This window comes from Macrosteles quadrilineatus, unplaced genomic scaffold, assembly GCF_028750875.1.
Source record: "Macrosteles quadrilineatus isolate MER2022 unplaced genomic scaffold, UCM_ALF_1.0 Scaffold_1__1_contigs__length_201487025, whole genome shotgun sequence".
In the NCBI taxonomy this organism is placed as follows: Eukaryota; Metazoa; Arthropoda; class Insecta; order Hemiptera; family Cicadellidae; genus Macrosteles; species Macrosteles quadrilineatus.
Window position 1 is genome coordinate 32564928 of NW_026542594.1, and position 25912 is coordinate 32590839.

At 37.0% G+C, this 25912-nt stretch overlaps 1 protein-coding gene across 1 annotated transcript in view; it reads left to right on the forward strand.

Annotated features, from left to right (window-relative positions):
- Positions 1-36: 36 nt before the first annotated feature.
- The window catches only part of LOC128982072 (eukaryotic translation initiation factor 2-alpha kinase), a 221666-nt gene continuing 195790 nt past the window's right edge, over positions 37-25912 (forward strand). The window contains exon 1 of the mRNA XM_054401116.1: positions 37-415. Within this exon, the coding sequence (XP_054257091.1) occupies positions 267-415 (149 nt within the window). The 5' untranslated portion in view covers positions 37-266. The remainder of the gene's footprint in view (positions 416-25912) is intronic.

Genomic DNA, 25912 nt, shown 5'->3' on the forward strand with positions numbered 1-25912 from the left:
CTTTTGTTTTGAGAGTGGCAGTGCAGTCGGAGTCGCAGTGGCAGTGGCGTTTGTTTCTAGCCTAAACTTTGGATTTTGTTAATCAAATCAAATATTTAATTAAATTGTCAAATTTCATCACAATTGAATGTTTATTTTTATAACTTTGTTTTGCATGTTGTGACGCAAGTTAAATGTCACAGCATGGTGTCCTTCCAGTTGGTAATTGATAAAAGAAGTGATAGGCATAAATAAATGAATTAATAACAAAACAATAACCTAAAATCATGTATCACAATAATATCTATAGAAGTTTTTTTTTATTCATTGTTACATTGTTAAAAGCTAATATTTCCCTATCTGTATCTGAAAATGTTAACACTGTCCCTGGATTACCATTTTGTGGAGGAAACAACGCAGTTAGTGTCAACAAAAGGTAAGGATAGACAAGGCTTTACTTTACTTAAGTAGGCCTAGGCTACTACTTAGGCCTAGGCTACTACTTAGGCCTACTTTATTCAGAAAATTTTTTTGTCATAGCCGTCAATGTATTTTAAAAACTATGTTACCGGTAGGCCTTACTTTATTCACCTTTTTCTAAATGTCAATGGTGTATTTAACCCTTAGAGTGCCAGGCGAGAAATAAAATTAACGCTCAAAAAATGCCGATGATTTTTCCCGAAGGTCGCGCTAAAAATGCCGAGCGCAATCTGGCGATTTTTAGGTTAAAATTTCGTAAAAATCGAATTTTCTATATTTCGACCAACGAAAATCGATGTATCGCATCTAGTAACTTTCGACTCAATGTTAATATATGGGTTAAAAGAATCCGAGTATCCATTCGGTTGTTAAGACAACTGTTCGATCATTACGAAATGTCCGGTCAGCCGGACATTGGCACTTTTGGCTCGTTCTAAAAACGTCCAGTCGGCCGGACGTCGGCACTTTTGGCTCGTTTTAAAAACGTCCGGTTCCCCGGACGTTGGCACTCAAAGGGTTTTAATTTAAGCCAGTGTAGGCAACCTAGGCCTATTGTTCACATAGCCGGGTACAGTTTCTTAACTGGGCTACGCTAATATCGATTGAAACTATCGATTCGATTAGTAAACCTTCATGCGATTTTTTCATTGGTGTGAACCTGGCAATAACTCCAGCCATAAGTAGTGCGCGCGGCCAAAAAAATTTATTGCTGGCCGTTTTGCGGCAAAATACGTCCGCGAGCAATATTACCGATGATGCCAACAGATAGAGGACACTTTAACGGACACGACAGTATCAACATCATGTACCTGGGGGATAAGTTAAGGGGGGTAAAACCAGCAATAAGTTGTGCGCGCGCCCGAAAAAATCTATTGATGGCCGTATTGCGGAGAAATACGTCCGCGAGCAATATTACCGATGATGCCAACAGATAGAGGACACTTTAACGGACACGACAGTATCAACATCATGTACCTGGAGGATAAAAAAAGAGGGGTAAAACCAGCAATAAGTAGTGCGCGCTCCCGATAAAATCTATTGCCGGCCGTATTGCGGAAAAATACGTCCGCGAGCAATATTACCGATGATGCCAACAGATAGAGGACACTTTAACGGGCACGACAGTATCAACATCATGTACCTGGGGGATAAGTTTAGGGGGGTATAACCAGCAATAAGTTGTGCGCGCGCTCGAAAAAATCTATTGATGGCCGTATTGCGGAGAAATACGTCCGCGAGCAATATTACCGATGATGCCAACAGATAGAGGACACTTTAACGGACACAACAGTATCAACATCATGTACCTGGAGGATAAAAAAAGGGGGGTAAAACCAGCAATAAGTAGTGCGCGCTCCCGATAAAATCTATTGCCGGCCGTATTGCGGAAAAATACGTCCGCGAGCAATATTACCGATGATGCCAACAGATAGAGGACACTTTAACGGACACGACAGTATCAACATCATGTACCTGGGGGATAAGTTTAGGGGGGTATAACCAGCAATAAGTAGTGCGGGCGCCGGATAAAATCTATTGCAGGCCGTATTGCGGAAAAATATGTCCGCGAGCAATATTACCGATGATGCCAACAGATAGAGGACACTTTAACGGACACGACAGTATCAACATCATGTACCTGGAGGATAAAAAAAGGGGGGTAAAACCAGCAATAAGTAGTGCGCGCTCCCGATAAAATCTATTGCCGGCCGTATTGCGGAAAAATACGTCCGCGAGCAATATTACCGATGATGCCAACAGATAGAGGACACTTTAACGGACACGACAGTATCAACATCATGTACCTGGGGGATAAGTTTAGGGGGGTATAACCAGCAATAAGTAGTGCGGGCGCCGGATAAAATCTATTGCAGGCCGTATTGCGGAAAAATACGTCCGCGAGCAATATTACCGATGATGCCAACAGATAGAGGACACTTTAACGGACACGACAGTATCAACATCATGTACCTGGAGGATAAGTTTAGGGGGGTATAACCAGCAATAAGTAGTGCGCGCGCCCGATGAAATCTATTGCTGGCCGTATTGCGGAGAAATACGTCCGCGAGCAATATTACCGATGATGCCAACAGATAGAGGAAACTTTAACGGACACGACAGTATCAACATCATGTACCTGGGGGATAAGTTTAGGGGGGTATAAATAATAAGTTTTTTTAGTTTAAAGTAATTGAGAGCTAAAGACTAAATAAAGATTTTTTGAAGTATAGCATAATGTTTTTTTTGTTACAATTTGTCTTGTCTGTAGTAAATTTAATGTCACAAACCTCATATTTACTTAGTCTATCATCAAGAAACACTTTACAAACTAAATTTTTAGGCTGCATATTTAGAACAAATGAATTATGATTCAATCATGGAATTTTTGGGAAAGAAATTTTCGAAATGTTACAGAAAGTTTAGTTAGGATATTAAAGAACAGCAGTTTCCTTTCAGAATGCTGCTATCAAACGGAATTTTAAAATATTGCAGCAAGTTTGGTTTAGGTTTGTTTAGCACAGTTTTATTTCATAATCAATATAGTTGTGGGCAGATAACGTGAAGTTTGGAGGAGAGGCATTGCCGTTCCTAATATATACTGTACTAGGTTTTCTGGTGTTAAACCTCTTCCCACACAGTTATACAAGTAACTAAGTTAGTATTTATAATCAAACTAAAACCATACTAGCAGAATCGCCTCGCCAATTCACCGAAGTTATGTTCCAAAATGTAAACATTACAAATTAGCAGATGACACTAGTTCAGAAACAGCTGATCTTGTGGTTCACCGCCGGGCCGCGCATCAGTCGCCCGCGCCTGCGCAGGGTACAGCCGGGGTACAGCGCTGGATGTGCGCGGCGCTCGCCGAGCCGAGATACTAGACACTAGACTAGACAGTGAGTCTGAGTCGCAGTCGGGGTCGGCGACGGCGAGGCGGGAGCATCGATGTATAATAACTACATCGATGGGCGGGAGTCGACAGCAAGGTGGTTTTTCAAATTCGTTTTGTTATCGCGTAGGTCCGTGAGAACACGGTGTTACCTAAAATAATGTGTGGTGTTTAGTTTGTAGTCAATGTTTATAGTAATCTATGTATAAAGTCAAAAGTACCCATGAACTTTTGAGAAAACTACAAGTCACAACCCCATAAACCATATACTTAAAATGTTCGTCATGACGAGAAACCTTGCGCAAAATTATTCATTATTTCATAAACTGCCCTATAAGGTCGTAATTGCTTTCCAAAGGGAACTTTCCATTTACCTAATGTTAAAAATACCTCAACTGTTATTATTTGTTTGCATTACCATTACTGTATTCTGTTTTGTTTATTTCATCTTAACTTAACCAATCAATAGTTTTATTAATACTATTGTAGTAACAGGGGTGGAGCCCGTGGGTAACAGATAGTTACTGTAGCAGCAATTCAGCTGTGAGATATTTGATTTATGGGAGTAAAAGAAAATAGTTGATTTATTAGAGTGATTGTAATTTTTTGCTGGCTTCTTTACTAACTAACACGCTGTACTAACAATTGCTATACCATTGCTGCACTAACCATTAATCATTGTCTGTTATACTAGAACCAATGCACAGTAGCTATGTTCTATGTAGTCGCTTAGCCGCTACTTATTGCAATACTTATTGCTGGTTATACCCCCCTTTACTTATCCCTAAGGTACATGATATTGATACTGTCGTGTCCGTTAAAGTGTCCTCTATCTGTTGACATCATCGGTAATATTGCTCGCGGACGTATTTTTCCGCAATACGGCCAGCAATAGATTTTATCCGGCGCGCGCACTACTTATTGCTGGTTATACCCCCCTAAACTTATCCCCCAGGTACATGATGTTGATACTGTCGTGTCCGTTAAAGGGTCCTCTATCAGTTGGCATCATCGGTAATATTGCTCGCGGACGTATTTTTCCGCAATACGGCCGGCAATAGATTTTATCGGGCGCGCGCACTACTTATTGCTGGTTATACCCCCCTAAACTTATCCCCCAGGTACATGATGTTGATACTGTCGTGTCCGTTAAAGTGTCCTCTATCTGTTGACATCATCGGTAATATTGCTCGCGGACGTATTTTTCCGCAATACGGCCAGCAATAGATTTTATCCGGCGCGCGCACTACTTATTGCTGGTTATACCCCCCTAAACTTATCCCCCAGGTACATGATGTTGATACTGTCGTGTCCGTTAAAGGGTCCTCTATCAGTTGGCATCATCGGTAATATTGCTCGCGGACGTATTTTTCCGCAATACGGCCGGCAATAGATTTTATCGGGCGCGCGCACTACTTATTGCTGGTTATACCCCCCTAAACTTATCCCCCAGGTACATGATGTTGATACTGTCGTGTCCGTTAAAGTGTCCTCTATCTGTTGGCATCATCGGTAATATTGCTCGCGGACGTATTTTTCCGCAATACGGCCTGCAATAGATTTTATCCGGCGCGCGCACTACTTATTGCTGGTTATACCCCCCTAAACTTATCCCCCAGGTACATGATGTTGATACTGTCGTGTCCGTTAAAGTGTCCTCTATCTGTTGGCATCATCGGTAATATTGCTCGCGGACGTATTTTTCCGCAATACGGCCTGCAATAGATTTTATCCGGCGCGCGCACTACTTATTGCTGGTTATACCCCCCTAAACTTATCCCCCAGGTACATGATGTTGATACTGTCGTGTCCGTTAAAGTGTCCTCTATCTGTTGGCATCATCGGTAATATTGCTCGCGGACGTATTTTTCCGCAATACGGCCAGCAATAGATTTTATCCGGCGCGCGCACTACTTATTGCTGGTTATACCCCCTAAACTTATCCCCCAAGCAATAAACCCCCCCAGCAATAAATTTTTTTTTCCGCGCGCACTACTTATGGCTGGAGTTATTGCCAGGTTCACACAAGTGATTTTTTCACCATCAGCAAGTTTGGTTGGTTAGGTTAGGTTATGATAGCCTAGTTTTATTTTATAACAGGCCTAACTTAGATAGGCCTATAGCCTATTTAAAATTATTGATCAATATTTTCAATTTGATAGTTTCAATCACTATTAGCATAGCCCAGTTAAGAAACTGTACCCCAGATTCTTAGCTGGGCTACGCTAATATCGATTGAAACTAGGGCCTATCGATTCGAATAGTAAACCTTCATTCGTTTTTTCATCATCAGCAAGTTTGGTTAGTTAGGTTAGGTTATGACAGTTTCATTTGATACTTAAGTTAGGCCCAATTGAAATAGTTAATACTTAAGTTAGAGATATTAAATAGATTTTTAACTAATCAATATTTTAATTGATAGTTTCAATTTATATTAGGCCTAGTGTAGGCCAGTTAACCTTCCAGAGGTCGCATCACGGAATTAAGGTGGTTTTGTGTGGCCTGTGATCGGCGATTAAAATCCACTATTGACAAGGATATGGATTTGGAGAAAGAGGTCAGTGTAGTTAAAACTGATATAAAAATGCTGCTTAACTCACATGAAAATCTTAAATCCAAGCTTAGAGTTTTAATAAATCAAAATATTAGAGCAAATAATATTATTAGACGACTGGGTAGACAATGTGATTCTTTGCTGGAAGTGAGCGTCTGCTACGCAGACGATAGCTCGAACCTTGACATCTCAAACTCTGGTGGAGGGGATATGAACAAACAAAAAAACTCCGTTCCAAACAGACCTACAGGAAGCAAACCCGGAGAAGAGTGTGAGAAAACTGATGCGGCTATCACTGAAGGACTGCATGAAGAAAACTCGTCTGCCTTTTTAGAGAAAAATTCTCAACCTGAATCACCATCGAGAGTAGACGACAACGACACTGAAGCAAATCGAAATCAAAGTCAAGAGCAAAATCAAAATGTTGGTCTTGTGAAAGCGGAAGCTAATAATGCCAAGAGTGTTGTGAATGTGATTGATACTCCATCTAAACAAAGAAACATTAAATTAGGTTGTAGTGGGACTAGTACAAGTGTACCGAAACAAATAAACCATTTGGGAAAATTAGCGGTACACAAAACAACAAAGCGGTGAAAATAAGCGGTAGCACTTCCAACCTGTATTCCAATGTTCTAAAATCAGCTAAACATCCGTGTTTCTGTTGGTAGAGTCTCCAAGAGTGACATAAATCGCAATAAAAATAGGGTTGTAGAAGTGATTGGGAAAAATAGTAAATCTTCTTGCTTAAAAACTGCGGGAAAGTACAAATGGCTGTTTGTCTCCCGTCTCCTACCCTCGACAACGACATATAACGTGCTTAACTTCATGAAGAATAGTGAAATCCAAAATGCTGAATGTGTTGAACTGAAGACAAAGCATCCAACCTACAAGTCTTTCAAAGTGGGAATTGAAGAAAGTTCGCTGGATAAAGTCCTAACTCCCGAGTTTTGGCCTGAGGGAATTTATGTGAGGAAATACATACCAAACAGACACCGGCAGGAGAGACAGCAAGGTAGGCCTACCATTGACTCGAATGCTTTTTTAGAGAGGCAACCCCAAAACACGAGGCAAGGAAGGTGCAATCGGTAAGTGTTTGTAGACCTATACAAGACGTAGATATAATCCTATCTGATAATGAAATTGACTTAAGGTCCAGTACCTCTGATGTAAAGTTGACAATTGGACATTTAAATGTCCAATGCTTGCGAAATAAATTTGACTCTGTGAGTATACTTTGTAGAGATGAGGATATTGACATTTTGAGTGTTTCTGAACACTGGTTAGCAAACAGTGAGGTACAATTTTACAGTAAACTGGAAAACCTGGACTTGGCCACTAGTTTTTGTGGTCTGTATTTAAAAATGGTGGCTCCGCTTTATACTTAAGAAATAGCCTAGAATATGAAATTATTTACCTAACAAAGTTTTGCATAGAAAAGTCTTGTGAATTAGTAGCAGTGCACCTCACAAAGTCAAATCTGGTTGTAGCCTCACTGTACAGGTCACCTGACAAAATGAACTTCCCTGATTTCTGTGATAAGCTAGAAAGCTCGTTGTTGTATCTGTCATCTTTGTGTGTAAATGTCATTATGTGTGGAGATTTTAATGTAAATGTAATAGGTTCTTCTTGTGATGAAGACTTCTTTAGGAATCTAATAAGCCAGTGTGGATTTTTATAACAAACACCCTGCCAACTCGAGGGATGTCGTGTATTGACAATATTTTAACTAATATGGACCAGAGTAATTATGTGACAAGGGTAGTCATACCCATGATTTCTGATCATGACGCCATCCTAATGGATGTAACTCCTCAATCTGTGACTAGTACCCCGCCTCATGCGTGGATGAAAAATTATAAGTGCGACATACGCACTGGCTTGAATGACCCTTTACGGATTCTTCGCTTTAAGACTGCTCTAAATAAAATTGCCTGGGATGACATAATAGCTAGTAGACCACAGGGTGAGAGTTATTTCGATTCCTTTTTTAGCCACCTTCAGGAAGCCCTGGATACAGTGTTCCCAGTAAAGGAGAAGCGGGCAGCAACCCTGAGTAAGGCGGGTAGGCCCAAACCAAAGAAAAGCGTAGGACCTCGCATATCCGATTGGTACACTCCAACTCTTAGTAGACTCAAGGAGTTCATGCTGATGCTACGTGCCAGGGGAGACGAGGCTAGGTATCTGTTAGCTAAGAAGCTGTATAATAAAAGGGTTGAAGAGGCGAAAAGAGCAGGTAATGTCAAATTCATCGAAAATTCCAACAACCAATGTAAAGCTGCCTGGGATGTCATAAACTCAGTCAAGCCGCCCACACCAGGAATGCGCTGCACTGCAAGTCCCGACGAATTTAACAACTTCTTTATTTCATCAGTCTCAGACATAGTTACCAGTATCCCTGATGCTCCCTCTTACCCTTTGGCCTTTTGAGAGATCGGATGCCGGAGTTTCAGCCCGACCTTAGTAAGACCGTATGGACTAAAGTAAATGAAGAAAAGGTCCGGAAGATTATAAGTGGGCTTAAAAGCACCGTGAGCCGCGATTACTATGGGTGGTCTACCAAGCTCCTTAAGGAAGTAGCGGATGTCATCATTGCACCCCTCACCCTAGCTATCAATGACTTTTTCCGGCACTCATGAAGATTGCACGGACAGTGCCTATATACAAAAAGGGAGACCCCAACATTCTGGCTAGCTATAGGCCTATCTCTTTGGTACCTGTCCTCGGCAAGGTTCTCGAGATAGTAATAAAGGAACAAACCTGCAATTACTTTGAGTCAAACAACCTTTTTAGTGACTCGCAGCACGGTTTTCGGAGGGGCAGGTCTACTACTGGAGCAGTTTCAGTCATTGCTGATGAAATCGCAAACGCTTTTATCACATGGACTATCGCACAGCGACTCAGTATCTCTTACACTGTGTGATCTGAGTCGAGCGTTCGACTGTGTTCCCCATGGAATCCTTGTTGATAAGCTTTTCGCTTTTGGTGTCAGAGGTAAAGCTCTCTCCATGCTTAGTAGCTACTTAAGTGACAGAAGACAAGTGGTTGACTTAAAGGGTGCAAAATCCGCAGAAAGGGAGGTTCTGCACGGAGTCCCTCAGGGCTCAGTTCTCGGGCCACCCCTCTTCCTGATTGCCATTAACGACTTGGGGTGGCATGGAAATCTTCTGCTGTTTGCTGACGATACTACCTTGTATATCAGAGGAAAAACTCCGCTCCTTGCAGAGGAACTAGCGAAAAATTATCTGAAAGATGTGGAGCTGTGGTTCAGGGCAAACAAACTGCAACTAAATGAGACCAGACAAACTGGTTGACTTGCACACTGTCACGCACCCCAAACAACATCGATGGGAGTGTTAAACTATTGGGTTTCTACCTTGACTCAACACTGGACTGGAGCGATCACGTCAAACATGTATGCACTAAGCTGGCTCGTGTCATATTTCTACTGAGGAGATTGAAGAAGTGTGTTACAGATTCCTACCTGGTTATGGTGTACTATGCTATGTTTCATTGTCATATCTCTTATGGCATACATCTCTGGGGACACGCTGCTGGGGCAGCCAGAGTTTTGAAGCTCCAGAAGAAAGCTGTGCGCATTATAACAAGCAGCCATCGCCATGAGCATAGCAAACCCATCTTCAAAAACCTGGGCATCTTGACCATCTATCTAGCCACTACATATGGGCATGCATGCAGGAAATCAAGAACAATGAACTGGGCCTGGTGGCCAGGGCTGACATTCACAACTACAATACAAGAGGCCGAAATCAACTCGATGTTCCTCGCACTCGTCTCAGTAGAAATTAGGACTAGTTCATTCCCTGGAAGCGCCATCCGTTTCTTCAACAAACTCCCAGCTGCCACTAAGACCCTCGCCAGCAGAAAGTTTAAAACCACCACAGGAAATTTTTTCCGTAATAATCCCTACTTTTTAATAAAGGAATTCCTGGAAGGTAGTTTGGATGAGCTGAAGTAGAACATAGCGACCGCCATGAGTACTAAAATTAAGTTTTTTTACATATTTTAAACTTGTGAGTCTTATACATATGCGCGGAAATAAATAAGTAGTTTTTACGCAGACACAGCCTATTCCCATTATACGATGGGTCAACGGCCAAGAAGATGGTAATAAGGTAATAATAATAAGATAATAACCTCCAGGGATGTTTTATTTTTTGCGATTATATTATTTTGAGTGGTATCGGCAGTATGAGTGTCACTGTACCTCACGCACCTCATTCCTAGAATAGAATGAAGGTCAAAACTCACCCCTACTATTTTATATTTGTTAGTTTTGTTCAGTTTTGTAAGAGGCTGGAAGTAACTTCCGTGTGCGCTCTGCTGATTCTCGTACAGCCTCGAGGCAACTTCCGTGATGCGACCTTTAGTTTAGTGTGTGCGTTGATTATTGCGTGTAGGTAAACTATTACTGTAAATAATTATTTTTTTTTACGATTCATGTCATTATTTAGTATTTAAATATATAGTTTTTACAAGATGACAGAAGAAGTTAAATTTCGAATTGCAACACTCTTAGCCATGCTGAAAGGGAGATTCACGAAGGACGTATGTACAGAGCCATTTAGTATAAAGATACCCATTATCTTAAATTACTTAAAACATCGGGTATTGAGAGTGTTATCAATTAAAACCACATTATAGGACATTGTGGTAAAATTTAAATTAACTTCTTGAATGTTCTTGTAAAAGATTTCTTCATATACTTTTATGTTAGAAAATTTGATCAAATAATAGTTTAATTTTATATTTATAAAATCTAAATTAAATTATTGTACAATTAAGAGTTCACTAAACATATTTTGATGTTTAAAATTAAAAATAAAACTTAATTTGTGTAGGTACTAAAATACACATTTTACTTCATAAATGTTTGTTTTTATCGACCCGGAAGTAACCTCCGGGTGCGCCCTTTCCCGTTTTAAAAACCAATGCGCCCTCTGAAAGGTTAAGAAACTGTACCCACATAACTTAGCCTACCACAAGTGACTTTAAGTTACCAGTTAACTTACCCTAGTGTATTATAGGCTGTCCCGTGAGACTAATGCTTTTTTGCATATTTTGGGCAAATACTAATACATCATCAGCATTATTTCATAACCCACTCCTAACTGTTAATAGTCAACCAGTCATTCAAGAAGGAATAGATTATTTATAACGAAGGCCTAAGTAGCCTTAGCTGCTAACAAAAATTAAGTTAAGTAGGGGGTCAATCCAAATGAAATCAACCAATAAAAAAATATTTTATTGCTGACATAATTTATTTAATTTTTATTTGCTTATTTTCTGTTACTATATATATCTGAGAACACAAGACAATATTTTTCAACATTTTTTTATCAATGCTTTGTCTGCTAGCGGCCATTTTGTGTAAGAAGATTGAGCATTTCACACGTTTTCAAGGGTTAGCGATAAGTCTAATAACTTTTTTATTTATTAAGATATCAACTTGAAACAAAAATCATCTAATTCTAAATCAAACCATCTACAATTAATGTTATGACCAAAGTTTTTGTATCTTGTAAGCAAATTACCTAAAATTTGACTGAAAAATTAGGTTTCAATTAGAATAAATTGCCGACTTTATGAATTTATTTCCTATGGAAGGGATGAAAACACATCTTTAATATTTTTTCCCCACAAGGATACATCCTTGTGCTTACACTTAGAAAAAATTTTAGATCTGTCATTTCTATCCTTTAAGTTTTACGAGACTTAAAATAATGTCGTTTTAGCAAAATATCAGTTTTTCGGAGTGCTGTATCTCAAAAAGGACTAAACTGAAAAATTTGAAATTTTGTCAAAATATACTTCTAATAGATGGTAATTGAAATATAAAAATTCATCATTGTGTTTTGAGCATAAGTATTTTTTTTTCTTTTTCTTAAAAGCCGATTATCATACTATGTTACAGATATGGCGATTTCGGAATTGCCACATTAAAAAGAGTAGAACAGAAAAAAATAATTACTTAAGCCCTATATACCTTTATCAGCATATTAAAAGGCCTAAATTGTATCCTAACTAACTTAAATAAATGAATAAATAAATGGAATCGTGTAGAAATGTTTAAAAAATTCCAACAATAAGGACTAAAATATATTTAGAAAATGTGTGTTGAAAACTAGGTCTGTGTTAGCCTACTTACATTTTTGTTTATATTTTTCTTGACTGGTGTAATACATGTTAAAGTAACAGTTACAAAATATTTTTGGTTTGTGTGCATACAGTTCCTGGAGAGTTTTGGCGGAACTAACTTTGCTACATCTGTCCAAAAGACACCACTGTGTTGTGTAATCGCGATATTTCTTCAGATTACTTGATGCTTATGTTGTAGCCTCGACCTGTCATAGTTGTAAATTCCATTGGTAATAACTTCCTCAAAATCTTTGTCACTGGTACCCAAACTCTGTCATCTTTAGAAATCTTAAATGAAGTATGAGGTCCATGGGGATAGAAGAAATGAATCAACAAGTCAGCGTTTTCAAGACTCTCATCTTTGACTTCACCAATCCACCAGTTATGCTCGTAAACACACACTACAATGTCATCTTCTCTGAAAAATGTTGTTTCGAAATATGGCAAAACAGAAACTCTGTGGTCACTGTATGTGTCACTTCTTGAATGAATATAACACCGTATAGTGCTAGGATTCTGTGGAACAAACTTGTGATATGACCTTGTTTCTGGAACCTTTTCACAGGTTTTAAATCTTTGAATCAGATTTGCTACATTTGATTCTACTTCTTCTTTTGGTACTAATATGTAGGAAATCCCTTTAATTTCTTCAGAACAAAATTTAAACATTTCTTCTGCCGAAGTTAGCTGGTCTGTATATGGTCTTCGCAAACTTGCCTTAGAGACAGCCCTTTTCGTACACCCACCAATACCGTCACAGGCATTCTTGCCATGGGATGTGGCAAAAAAATGCCATTCTGCTGAGAGACCAAAGTCTTTTGAATTATGGCAAACATTCAAAAAGTTTTTTTTTATTCTTATATTGACTGCCTGCTCCATCGCTAAAATAAATAATTTTTTTACAGATGTAGCAGTTTTTTTTACATCCTCAGTCAAATGTTTTTGGAAACAGTGCACAGTCACAGTACTATGATCCAGGCAGTCACTTATAATACAAAGGATTCGGTGACAAATTTCACCATCATTCAAATAATAATAGACAAAAGGGTGTAGTGTAACTTGGGGGTTATTACAATGATAGCTCCATCGACATATAAAACGAACTGGATCGGCTGCTAGGCTCCGCGACCCGAGCCAACGACCGGGGTTGCGTTTTAGATTTTGCAGGCGTCATGTGGGATTAAGCGTCTCGCTGCGCCACATCTTAGCATTGTCGCGGCCAGGACGATGCACTTTATCCAGCCCTTTACTCTCTACTAAAACGATGTAAGGCATTTTAATAATCAATTTTCATGAACTTTTGTACAAGTAATAAAAGTGTAAAAATAACCCTGTAAATAACCGAGTTTTTTAGTTATTAATTACAACAATTAATAAATATTAACTGACGGCGGATATTTCACACTGAGGTTCCTTAAGAAATATAATTTAAATTCCGATTTTAAATTTTTAAGGATGGAATCTATATAAATATATATTAGATACAAAGAAGTTATCGTTGGTGTTGCACCTTATTACAGCCGTATTCAATTTAATTGATGTCTTAACTGTACCTATAAGTTTTGCTTTTTCTGTCTGGATTCCAAAATGTTCGTTTATGCTAAGACAATGATAACTCATTTTAGTAAAACATTTGTTCAGCAAACCATCATGAATCGTTACGATTTACGTTGTTCATGTATCAATAGTTCGTGGCCTATTTTGGTAATTTGTATTATAAATTACCAATCTAAATCGTCTAATAGTACTTCATTTCATATTGTAAGCCGTCATTTTGACAGTATCGGGTCATCTTCGGTCTAAGCAAATATAAATTGTTATGATAAAATTTTATGATTTTGAGAAAGATTTCAAATACTAATTTTATATGTACTTGTTATGCTTGAAGCGTTGCAAATTCCTTAATTAAGTTCTATATTTTTGTGTGTATGTCTGTTGCTAACGCATTAGTGTCCTTTTTCTCAATGTCACGAAAAAAAGGTAATGAAAATGTCAACCCGAATAAAGTGTTAAATGGTGAGGTTGAGGCAATAGTTTAAATACTTTTAGCCATTGGGGAACTAACTTTCAACTATAGACTTACCTTAGGGATATGCCTCATAGATCTAGGCCTATAAAGCTCTTTTTAGTTTAATCATTGGATTTAACATATGGACCAACACGAGCCGCGTGACATTTAATTGCGAAGCATTTGTTTTGGCTTGAAACAATCAGATACTGTATTTGCGAAGGTTTATTAGGTAATAGTTTTTCCAGCATATCTGAAAATATGCAAACCAACTGTTGTTCTTAATATAAGAAGGTTTCAACTGACTACTATAAGATCCCCGTGCGTAGAACGGGCACACAGCTAGTAAAAGTAATAAAATATTACAATTAAGAAACCTTTACGACTTTGTTCTTTCTTCACTTACTACTCTAACGAAACCAATTATGTTTCAATGTAACAATACAAAATAGTTTATGTTAAAATGGGTTTTATCAGTTTCTCGTAAAATACCAAATATTCTGGGGTAAGGTATTAGTAAGAACGAGGTTAGATTGTATAAGAACATTATATTTAGGAAACTTTGTAAAACAAAGAAACATATTTAGCCTAAACATTGCTAAAAAGAATAAGCTTATTTAACTTCTGCCGCATACCAAGCTTTGACAGAGAAGCTTCTGCTGTTTTACGCTTAGAAATGCTGTGGCATATAATTTTGTTAAACATAATACCAATTAATTTGATTAATTTCATGTCATGGCTTTCCTCGCCAAATATGATTAAGAAAAACGTTACCAGCAAAGGTTCTACATGCTAACAAAATAGTTTTTGAAGGAGGTTATTGTAACACGCACGTGCGCCCAAGGTCAAGTGTCGAAGACACGGTTTCGCGCGCTTTATCCCACATGTAAAGTGCTTTGATTGTACTTTGGAGATAAAGTGATGTTTCTTTAGAGACATTAGCTTCTCTATTAAAACTTCTAAAAACTCTTCAAAAGGTAAAACTTCAGTTATCAAGTTCGCTCTATCAGTGCTAACCCATTGTTTGAATGTTATTTCATCTGGAAGTTCGAGTTCTTCTAGTTCATTTTGGAGAATTTCTTTTAATAAGTCAGGTCCTGGACATGAAGTGCATTCATCAAACATACAATCTTCGTTTTCAGTACTGCAGACCATAAAATCGAGTAAATCTTTGTAGTTTACATTTACAGGGTGTCTACCAACCTCCGGGAAAACCGGGAATTGTACTTAATTTTTTACTGGCCATGAAATGTACGGGAATTGTCCTTAAATGCCAGACTAAGTCCTTAAATTTTTAATGGGCAATAATTTTATGGATCGCTAGTTGGTTAGGAGCACATATAAGGTTTATCAGATGTTTGTTTGGTTTACATTTTCATAAATTAAATACTAGGGTAATTAATTGTGCAATAAAAATCATTAGAAGCTCAAACCCATTAATATTTTATCACCACAATCAAGTCTCAGGCAAGTAGGCCCTACTTCCAAGAACCATGGTGAAAGTATCTTAGGTCATAAAAGTGTTATCACTTTTATTCCTTTACGACTTCCATTATTTATTACTTGGGTAATTATTATGAGATCCCAAATCTATTTAATCATGGAAATAATAGTTTTATTATAATGGCAGTTAAATTTCACTTCTGTACTTTATCTTCTTGAACATTTAATTTGCCGCTGGCCATTGCCTACTGCCATAAAACTGTTTATGGTTTCATACTAAACTTGTAATTAATCAGCAGTATTATTTTGTAAGTTAAAATATTTTTTATGGATATTGCTTTCAATTGATAAAACCACAAGTATTGTTGTTTGGGTTAGTTGTAACTCAGGCCTACTTGGTCTCAAATCATGTCATTGCATTTTCTGTATCTTTGCCTTATAATTTTGGCTGTTCAGGTTTCAATGTTTTTGTTTACCACATTTATTTATTGTGTTGTATGCTTTAAGCAATCTAAATCTTATGAACTAGAATGATGATAGTGACTTTGCTGCTATTATAACCTCATTGTTTGTTACTCAGTTTGATATAGGCCCCCCTAAATAATTAGGTCTAGGCCAGGGTATTTTTATTCTTTGAAAGAGCTGTAGAATATATTAAGAAAATGTAATTGATCTTAATAACTTTGCAAATGAAAAGACAATAATCTTACTCTGTGCTTACTGGTAGCCGCTTACTGGTAGCCGCTTACCGTACCAATTTTGTACAGAGAACCGAGGTACAATATATGTATTAAAGATTTGTTTCAAAAGTACCTACCTAGTCGAAAACTTAACGTTGTGCTAGGGCGAATCATGCCTAACTAATCCACATAGATCGGATATGATATGATAATGTTTCTATGACTGATGGAGATATTCAGGATTTTGTCGCTATTGCGGTAGACGATGATTGGGTTTCTCTGTTACACTACAAAGCTTTACCCAAAGTAAATGTTTGCTAATTTCAATAAATTTATATTTTGAAATTTAACTCTTGTCTATTATTACTTACTTTTATCTCTGGTACAACTACAGTGAAGAATAAGATTAAAACCGTTTGACAAATCAGGAAAATATATTTGGTAATCACACCGACAAAGGTTACGACAAAGTGTCCTTAAATGTACGGGAATTGTCCATGAATTTTTTATCCAGAATGTAGTAGACACCCTGATTTATTTTTAATCCCTCAGTCATAAGTTTTACATTCTGGTGGTATCGACATACGCACACACTATGTGTACCTGAAGCTCCTGGTAACATACAACATTTAGGCCTTAAGGCGCAAAATGAAGAGCGACCAACAATGTATTGAGGATATTTCTGTTTGAATTGTACAAATAACTCATTCAGAGTTAATAAGAGTAACCTCTTTTGTTTGTATTGTTTTTTTCCTATAGAAACACAATCTTTCTTCCCTGGACAAACTCTGCTATTGTCATCATCTTGATGAAATTCAATTACAGCGTTAACAACCTCTTCACTTAAAGGATTGCCTGTTTTTTTGGTCAAATCAGGAAGAATTCCCTGTGTTTTTACTAGATTCCTTGTTAGACGTACCAAATAATCACTAACTTTAAACTCTTCACAAATCTTTTTCTTTGACCAAGACACAGGTAGCAAACTAATAATTTTTATTTTTTCTTCCTTACTATTATGGCACATTTTTCTTTAAGCTTTTCTATTAACCTGTCATATTCGCTTTCATTAGAACCACTAGTAGAGGGGAGTACAACTTCGGTTAACTTTTCATCAAATGAAGTTTCTAGTTTTCTTTTGATTGCATTAGAAACTTTTAGAGTTTTCTTTTCTAAAGCGGAGATTCGTTGGGACTTGTTTAGCTTTATTATTTTTGAGACTGGGGAAATATCCAATTCTTGACAAACAGACACTTTAACAAGATTTGTTCATCTTCAGGTAGGTCACTTACGTTAAAGATCTCCTTTGAAAATGGCAAGTAATATTGTTTATGACAAATTTCATTGGAAAAAACAGGTACACTACACTCCATTGTCTTGTATTTTTGACATAGTAAAAAAAAAACACAATTCTTAACAGCAATTTAGTTATTAATAAAACAAGACTGGCACTGGTATAACACAACCACTTACTAGCACTGCTACTGAATAAATGAGCTACAGCAATGGCAGTAATCCTGTTGAGACTTGCAACTTTCAGGTCTCAACATGATTAATTAGAGTCCACAGCCAGATATCATTCTCCTGAGAAGTCTTGTTTCTTTCAACTAAGTGTTGAAATTACTTTAAATATCAAAGTATACAATATTATTTTTATATAATATGTAAAGGTATTATGGAAAAAAAATATTTAAACTATATTCGGAAATCGCCATATCTCTGACATAGGATGATAATCGGCTTTTAAGAAATAAAGAAAAATATACTTATGCTCAAAACACAATGATGAATTTTTATATTTCAATTACCATCTATTAGATGTATATTTTGACAAAATTTCAAATTTTTATGTTTAGTCCTTTTTGAGATACAGCACTCCGAAAAACTGGTATTTTACAAAAAGACATTATTTTAAGGATCGTAAAACTTAAAGGATGGAAATGACAGATCTAAAATTTTTTCTAAGTGTAAGCACCTGTTACATCCTTGTGGGGAAAAAATATTAAAGATGTGTTTTCATCCCTTCCATAGGAAATAAATTCATAAAGTCGGCAATTTATTCTAATTGAAACCTAATTTTTCAGTCAAATTTTAGGTAATTTGCTTACAAGATACAAAAACTTTGGTCATTACATTTATTGTAGATGGGTTGATTTAGAATTAGATGATTTTTGTTTCAAGTTGATATCTTAATAAATAAAAAAGTTATTAGACTTATCGCTAACCCTTGAAAACGCGTGAAATGCGCAATCTTCTTACACAAAATGGCCGCTAGCAGACAAAGCATTGATGAAAAAAATTTGGAAAATATTGTCTTGTGTTCTCAGATATATATAGTAACAGAAAATAAGCAAATAAAAATTAAATAAAATATGTCAGCAACACCCATTAGTTGATTTCATTTGGATTGACCCTAGGCCTAACTTAGCTGCTAACAAAAATTAAGTTAAATAGGCCTAGCCTAGGTCCTAACTTAAGGGTGCGCTCTACCTCAGCTCAGATTTCTCCAGTATGACGCCGATGTTCCTATACCATTTCACTGAACAGCGCCACGAAGAGCGCTTGCAAGCCTTTTGAATCTGGGTGATTGCTTCGTTATCTTTAAACTTTTTAGCGCACCGGTAAGTTAAGAATAAACTAACATAACTGCAGATTCTTGATTTTACTAACCCTATTGCACTTCACCGTTTGTTATTTTTTCTCTAAAAATTATTTGTACTGTATAAGTTACAGGTACCAGTAGGCTATGTGGTAGCCTACGTTAAAACTTAATATGGTAAAAACACATATTTCAACATTTTTACCAACCTTTTAGCCCAACATTTTTTTTAACTAAATTTTAAAAAGCGCCGGACCTACAATAATATTTAACGAAAAATATGACACCAAGATCTTTTAAATCAGTTCACAATTATTGGGGCTACAAACAGTAAGAACCAAAACCCTTGTATTTGCACGCGCTAGATGGGTAGTGCACAGCCTTAACTACTTCGTTTCCCAAACATTATTTTTGGGAAAAGTTATAGGTACACCATAAAAAAACACAATAGATGATTATAAACAAATAGGAAAAAAGAAAGTCAAGTAAATTAATTAAGTTATGCACTGAAAAATAAAAATACATAATTCGCAAAGTATCAACAATTATTTATTAAATTATAAACAAAAACTTAATTTAAAAAAATCCTACTTTGACAGTTCACATTTTGTATTAGGCTACAGCTTTTTGTTGCTGCTTGGATCAAATAAGACATAAGACATTTATTGATCTTTTGGCAAAATTACATGCAATCGATCTTGTCATAAGTACAATAGTAAAACATGCTACACTAATAAAAAAATAAAAATATGTGTTCATTCTACAAAATTAAAGAAGAGTGGCTATTTTAGAAAAACAAAAAACATCATGCAAAATTGATGGAGCTAAAGTCTGCTTCGAAATATTCTTTAAGGCTGTAGAAGGGCCTTACTATCAACCATGCATAGATCACATTCTTGAAACTACCTAAGCTAACATGCTGAGCTGAAAAAGGCAAGCAATTGAAAAGGTCAATTATTCACCTGTAGCTTCGAAGGATGTGAGAGCCTTGGTCAGTCTTGTGTAGGGTCTGCAGATTTTGTTTTGACCTCGTGTCCCATGGTTGTGTACGTGCCTGTGGAGAATGAGTGTGTTTAAATGCTTTTTGGTATGTAAGAGACATGCAAAAATGTACAGGTTGATTACAGTTTGAATTTTTTTCTGTGAAAAAATAGGTTTGCAGTGTGTATTTGTGTCGGAGTTAGTGATGATTCTCAACATCTTCTTCTGGGCTACTAACACACTACTTATGGAGCTAGAATTTCCCCAAAACATCAATCCATAGGTAATTCTACTTTGAAAAAGAGAGAAATAAACCATTCTTAAGCAATCAGGGGATATACAGACTTTTAACTTTCTAACTAAACATATTATTCGGTGTAACGATTTACATAGGTGTTTGACATGCTCATGCCATGTTAGTTTGGAATCTATGTGCATACCCAGGAGCTTAACAAACTGAGAGAATTCATTTTCTAAATTACCAGTATTTGTCAAAGTAAAGACAGCAGTTTGAGTTTTTTCCCTATTCATTAGCAACATATTGGCTTTATACCACTCATTTGCCTGATTAAGAATATCATTAGCAGCCACTGGGATTTCAGTAAGTACTACATCTTTTGTGAGAAAGGTTACATCATCAGCAAACAAGATGGATTTACATTCAACATTTGACGAAAGGTCATTTATGGCTAGGAACAGTAGAGGGCCCAGAACCGATCCCTGTGGTACCCCGTACTTAACCTAAGTTACGTTAGAGAATGAGTTATTTGACGAAACTTTTTGGAGCCGATCACTGAGGTATGATTTCAACAAAGAATTTTGATTGCCAATGATTCCATAAAAATCCAATTTGTGCAAAAGAATATTACCATCGACACAGTCAAAGGCTTTTGACAAATCGCAGAGGACTGCTCCTGTGGGATTTCCGCTTTGAAAGCCAGCAAGTACGTGGCTTATGAACACTTTGATTGCATCGATCGTAGATCTACCAGGCCTGAAACCATACTGACAGTCAGTAAAAAGGTTATTTTGTTCAAAAAAAATACTTATTTGATTTTTTACTACAGTTTCAAAGACTTTTGAAAAAACAGGGATCAGAGAAATCGGCCGGTACCCTCCTGGATCACTCCTGCTACATTTTTGTACACAGGCACAACTTTAGATATTTAGAGTTTGGAAGGGAAAATCCCCTCATCATAAAGTTAAAGGTTCAGCTACTGATTCCATTAAAGCTTTTAAAAGGACTGATGATATGTCATATACATCACAGCTTCTAGATGACTTCATCATATCTTTGATAATCTTTAGAACACTCTGGCCACTCACTAGAGTCAACTGTAGGTTGACAGGAGGTTTCTTCAGATGTTCAGTTAGCAGTTCACCAGCGGTTACATCTGTGGGTTCGATGCTCTGTCGAGTCTCCACCACAACCCTCTGGAAAAAGGTACTCTTTACTTTGCAGATGGCTGGGGATGGACACAAGCTGAATAGGTCCCACTCTCTTCCTAAACTACTTGCCAGGCCACTTGGCACTTATTCTTCGCAGCATTAATGAAGTTGGTGTTGTGATCCTTCTTAGCTTTAAGTAGCATGGACTTGTATTCTTTGTTTACTGTTTTGTATTAATTTTTGATAACTTCTTCACCAGTAGAACGAGCGCAGTCGAGCAAGAGCAAAAGGTAGTTCCTCATATGTGCAAGTTGTGGAGTAAACCACTTCTTTTGCTTCGATTTCCTGTTGAGTGAAGATCTAGTCTTCAAAGGTACAAACAGGTTTAACCAGTACATGAATATCATGAAATTTGTTGTACCTGTCCTCTGCGTTCAGACCGTGGAGTTCAGCATACCAATCAATGTTCTCCAGGCATTGCTTGAGATCAAAAAGCTTCAGGTCGTCGAATGGCCTATAGGTAAGAATGGCATTCGAGGGAGGCTCCTCATTTTCACACAGAGTTGTGTTTAGGTTAGGCCTATTAATTTTGACACTTAGAAAATAATGATCGGATATAGGCCAGTCATGCACATCAACCGAGTAGTTAAAAGGTTTAATATTAGTCAATATATAGTCTATGCATGCATTAGCCCTTGTAGGTCTGTAGTTGGTGCAATAGATATCCGCCGATCGGAGAATATCATGAAGCCTGAGCGTGTTAGGCTGTTGTCCAGATGCTTCGATGTTCAGGTCACCGCATATTACTATATCTTGATCATATTTTGTCAAAAAGTCCAGTAATAAGTCCAGTTTTTGAACAAATACAGTGTCACTACTGCCACTGGGTTTGTAGAGTGAAACAATAATAGTGTTCCATGTCTTAAGCCTAATGGCACAGGCTTCAAAATTTCTCTCTACACAGAACTTACTAACGTCAATTTCCTTAAACTCCGTATCTGGAAGAACATATATCGCTGCTCCTCCATGTCCAAAACACGAGCGAACGTATATTGACGCCAACTGATAGCCTGAGATATTATAGAGTGAATAGTTATCTGAGGCTAACCAATGTTCAACTATACACAGGATGGTATACAATATAGGAAGAGCCACCATTTCATTGTCTATAAGCTTATTGGTAATACACTGCACATTACCGTACAATATTCCTAGTGTTGGTTTATTATTTTGTACACCGTTAGCTTGCGTCAATTCCGGGGAAACGTTACTTAGGCTTGTCGTTGGCTTCCTAAAAAAACCTTAGATCTCACAAAACGGCTTGATTTCTTTTGAGTAAATTTTTTAATAGGTGTTCCTTCCAGCCAAAACTCAGCGCACAATACTTTGTCAAATTGAAAGGGTTCCACTCCAATTTTGAATGACCTATAGCTATTGTAACGAGTCGAGATCTCCTCACAGCATGCACTTTCTATTCCATTATCAGCCAAGTAGTCATTAACCAAAGCAGTATTTACAGAAATGTCTAGTCTAGAAATAAAGATCCAGGATTTATTAACTGTGGCTTTGTTTTTGGCAACAGTCTTGAGGTTTCCAATAGCGCCAGATTTTGTTCTTATGATTGGGACTTCAGTCTTCTTACTAGGCCTATTAGTTACAAGTTGACTACTATCCTTAGACCAATGCCCACTCTCAGTTGATGGGTTGATTTGAGAATTAGGATGTCTATAGATTAGAAGAAGGTAATTTCAAAACATCAGAGAATAGTTTACCTGATTTTGTTTGTTAGTCCAATCCATGAACTTCTGAGTTTACAGCAGGACTAGTGGCTTCTATTTCTAAACCAAGAGAGGTTATGTTATTGAAAGATACAGTTACGTTACTATGTTGTTGACTGTTTGTAGAGTCTGAGCATAGAGTCAAACTTATGTCTGGTTGATTACTTGATGTTGATCTGTCAATTCGATGATCCTCCACCGGTTCGATTTGCAGACAGCTAACCTGTTGTCCTAACCTAGCATTTTCGTCAATCAGTCTATCAACTTTTTCATTTAGTTTTTTGTTATCGCTAAGTATATTGTTAACTTTTCCCACCAGCAAATTGATTGTTTTACTGATATTGGTTAGATCTGTAGCTTGGCAGTCCGAATCAAATATACAATATACCTTTTCCAAACACGCAGCACAGAACCAATGTACAGACGACGATAGTTTATTGATATGCGTATACTCATTTGAACTAATATTTACACAGTTTATATGAAACCACTTTTTACGGAAAGCTTCACACTGTAAACCTTTGTCAGTTTCTTGAACGATTATATTACATTTATTACAAAACTCAGAACCGGCACACGTGTTTACCGTATTCACCGCCATTAGCCAAAAACTCAGTATAACTCAGTATCTTACCTGTAAATTACCTGTCATAAATTTATGCTGTAGTCATAGTGCTGCACCCTTTTGGTAAACATGGGACTTTTTAATGCTATTGAACATCACAGAATCAAATTGTTTAGATGAAACATCTGTTAAGATTCTTTAATTCCATCATTTAAATATGAGTATTACTGTTAACGTGGGAAACTCCAGAGCCACTGGGGCGGAGCCGTTTGGATGGATCTGCACCAAACTTCAGACAAACCATCCTTGAATATAATGCTTAATAATGCCTGAGATTTTCATTACAATCTGTCGAGCGGTTTCGGAGTCCTTGGGGAATATACACATACATTACATACTTCCTCTTTCATAGTGATACTAGCTGTAACCCGCGGGCTTTGCCCCGTTTAACTTCTTAATTTTCAAGATTATCTCGTTCGCATGGATCAATCACGTCCTGGTGGCTAGATAGATAGCCTAACCCTCTCAGGAAAGCTTGGCTACAATTTTGAAATGGTCGATACCGCTCAAAATGAATTTTGGGGTTTTATTCAACATAGGTAGGCTAAGTTAGGTGCCTCCACACAAATTTATTATGTTGACATCTTATTTTTTACTCTTTGGTGGAAAAATAATATTATTTTTACTGCAAATGAAAAAAAAACCTGCCACCTAAGTGGTATCAATGTTCAAATATACGACTTTTGGAGATGGTCTGTTATCACTATAGGAACTATCACTATCATTATAACTGTCACTTCACTATAAGTTAACTAGAATAATTAGGGCCTACAGTGCTGCTAAGTTATCCCTTTGAGGTCAAATTTTTTTACATTTTTCGGCGAGTACCTATATGTCGCCATTCGAGCAGTCGGGAAAATGGCAAATGGACCGCCATTGGATCGCCATTGGACCGCAAAGATAAACGTTTTTGATTTTTAGCGAATTTCCCATATAGGGAATAAGCTATTACCGTAGTACTCATGGTAAGACCTGGACCCGGGACCGATTTAATTTTTCATTTTGAGGTCCCTAGAGGAAAAAAAACCCAAATTCATAAATATATATATACAGGGTGTCCCGTAACTCTCTGGACACTTGTATATAGCGTTATTCCTTAGGTCAAGACAAACACATTTCACCATAGGAACATGGGTCTGTGGTGTCTAGTTTACCGACTGTCGGTATTTATGTGTTTTTTACAAAAAAACTAATAACTCCTAACCGGTTTGAGATACAGCTTTGATATTTTGCAAAAATGTTAATCTTATTAAGACCTATTATCGTTAGAAATTATACTAAAAAATCATTAACCGTTTCAAAATGGCGGCCATTTAAAATATTTGATGCCAAATTTCACATAAACCGTTAACTTTACAAAAAAATTGCAAGAGACAAAAATGTTTGTAAATTTTATGTAGTTTTCAATGATACCTGATTTGTTAAGATTGGATGACAACGTAAAAGGAGTATTACCATTGTTTAAATGGAGAAAAGTGGTCATGCGCTTAGAAAAGAAGACATTTCTCTGTTATTATTCATCCAATCTTAACAAATCATGTATCATTGAAAACTACATAAAATTTACAAACTTTTTTGTCTCTTGCAATTTTTTTGTGAAGTTAACGGTTTTCGTGAAATTTGGCATCAAATATTTTAAATGGCCGCCATTTTGAAACGGTTAATGATTTTTTAGTATAATTTCTAACGATAATAGGTCTTAATAAGATTAACATTTTTGCAAAATATCAAAGCTGTATCTCAAACCGTTTAGGAGTTATTAGTTTTTTTGTAAAAACACATAAATACCGACAGTCGGTAAACTAGACACGACAGACCCATGTTCCTATGGTGAAATGTGTTTGTCTTGACCTAAGGAATAACGCTATATACAAATGTCCAGAGAGTTACGGGACACCCTGTATATATACAGGGTGATCAACTCAAGGAGGCCACCATTGGGATATCGGAAACGGTAAGAATTAGAGAAAACTTTAAATGGGGGACATTCCTTTATTTTTTGTGGCAGTCAAAAATATGATTTTATTTTTTCGAAATTCAGCCGCCATTTTCCAAAATGGCGGCCAACTTTGAAATTTCTTATGGAACACCCTATATTTTATCATGTTTTCGGATAGAACAGGCAATTTAAAAACTTTTTTATTCTTGACATTTTTTCGATAAACCCACTCGTTTAGGAGTTACAGCCTATGGAAAAATGACTTCCGGTGTACATTTTACATCATGTAGCTCCTAAACAAGTAGGTTTATAGCGAAAATGCGAAAAGTAAATGAGTCAAATAAGTCTTAAAATTGCATCCACATTCCAAAAAGACCAAAAAATACACAGTTATCCACTTTTCAAGTTTGCCGC